General features: G+C 63.0%; 1 protein-coding gene across 1 annotated transcript; it reads left to right on the forward strand.

The window, feature by feature from the left end:
- Nucleotides 1-643: 643 nt before the first annotated feature.
- On the forward strand, nucleotides 644-1,174 carry CUNH8orf82 (chromosome unknown C8orf82 homolog; the record flags this gene model as incomplete). The annotated part of the gene is made up of 1 exon (XM_027909917.1): nucleotides 644-1,174. A coding segment is annotated over one exon (531 nt), but the record flags the coding sequence as incomplete, so codon positions are not given.
- Nucleotides 1,175-1,943: the final 769 nt, after the last annotated feature.

Here is a 1,943-nt window from a genome sequence, read left to right on the forward strand (position 1 = left end):
CCCTTCCCCAGCCTGCTTGCTCTTCTCTGGACCCGCTCCAGCCCCTCCATGTCCTTCCTGAACTGAGGGGCCCAGAGCTGAACACAATACTCAAGGTGTGGCCTCACCAACGCAGAGTACAGGGGAAGGATCACTTCCCTGCTCCTGCTGGCCACACTGTTCTTGCTGCAGGCCAGGATCCATTGGCCTTCTTGGCCACCTGGGCACACTGCTGGCTCATGTTCAGCCTCCTGTCGATCAGCACCCCCAGGTCCCTTTCTGCCTGGCTGCTCTCCAGCCACTCTGTGCCCAGCCTGTAGCGCTGCAGGGGTTGTTGTGGCCAAAGTGCAGACCCGGCACTTGGCCTGGTTGAACCTCATCCCGTTGGAATCAGTCAAATTCTCCAGCCTATCCAGATCCCTCTGCAGAGCCCAGGAGCTCATCCCAGAATCCCTCCATCCCGGGAGCTGATCCCTGAATTCCTCCATCCCAGGAGCTGATCCCTTAATGCTGGGAGCTCTGAATCCCTCGATCCTGGGAGTTCAGCCAGGAACCCTTTAATCCCAGGAGCTCATCCCAGAATCCCTCCATCCCGGGAGCTCCTCCCTGAATTCCCTTCCCCCCGGGGAGCCATAAATCCCTCCATCCCAGGATCTGATCCCATCTTTTCCCCCTCCCTCCAGACGTGGCCTTCCTGTCCTTCTTCTTCAAGCACCTGGAGCGGAACCGGAGCGGGCGCTACGAGCTGGAATTCCCGTTCCTTTCGCGCTGCGGGCGGGAGCGAAACTTCCTGCGCTGCGAGGACCGGCCCGTGGTGTTCACGGAGCTCCTGCCGGGCCCCGCCGGCCGTTCCCAGCTCTCCTGGTGCGGGGCCGGCCCCGCCCTGGCCGTGCCGTTCCGGCCCGAGGGGCTGGCGGTGCTGCCGCGGAACGGGCGGCTCTACCACCCGGCCCCGCCGCGCGTGGGGGGCGTGGGGCTGGTGCGCTCCGCGCTGGCCGCCGAGTGGAGCCCCCGCTTCACCTACGGGGACGGGCCCGAGCGGCCCCCCACGCACTTCGAGTGGGGAGGGAAGAGACACCGGCTGAGCGGGGAGATCCTCCCGCTGCTCCAGCAGGGAACGGGGCAGGGAATGCAGGGATGTGACGGGAAAGAGGGAGCTGCTCCCGCTGCTCCAGCCGGGAATGCAGGGATGTGACGGGAAAGAGGGAGCTGCTCCCGCTGCTCCAGCCGGGAATGCAGGGATGTGACGGGAAAGAGGGAGCCGCTCCCGCTGCTCCAGCCGGGAATGCAGGGATGTGACGGGAAAGAGGGAGCTGCTCCAGCCGGGAATGCAGGGATGTGACGGGAAAGAGGGAGCTGCTCCCGCTGCTCCAGCCGGGAATGCAGGGATGTGACGGGAAAGAGGGAGCTGCTCCCGCTGCTCCAGCCGGGAAGGGAAGGGAAGGGCGGGATGTGATGGGAAACCGGGAGCTGCTCCCTCTGCTCCAGCCGGGACGGGCGGGAGGGGGCGGGATCCGCTGGGATCCACAGGGAGGCGGGATGGGGAGGAGTCGGACACACCCCAACCATTCCCGAAATCCCATGGCAACGGGATACACGGAACTGGAGACCCCACATCGTTCCCATGGCACTGGGATACATGGAATTAGAGACTCCCCACCCCCCAACCATCCCCAAAACTGGAAGTGAGCCAATTCCAGCACCGGGATCCCAGTTTGCCATGAATCCCCCCCCCAAAAAAAAAAAAGAGTAGAAGCTGCTGTGCCGGATCCTCGCTGGATTTGGGATTTGGGACACGGGAGGGGGGGATTGGGCAGGAACTGAGTGATTTATTAATTAATTTATTAATCCCTAATGAACATCCCGTGGCAATTCGTGGGAATTCCGTGTGGTTCCTGCGGCACCGGATCCATCCCGGCTGTGGGGGGTGATGACAAAAGATGCTGGAAAACAGCGGGATGAGG

The sequence above is a fragment of the Empidonax traillii genome, unplaced genomic scaffold (genome assembly GCF_003031625.1).
Source record: "Empidonax traillii isolate 1590-97213 ecotype Southwest subspecies unplaced genomic scaffold, ASM303162v1 scaffold2522:size22633, whole genome shotgun sequence".
In the NCBI taxonomy this organism is placed as follows: Eukaryota; Metazoa; Chordata; class Aves; order Passeriformes; family Tyrannidae; genus Empidonax; species Empidonax traillii.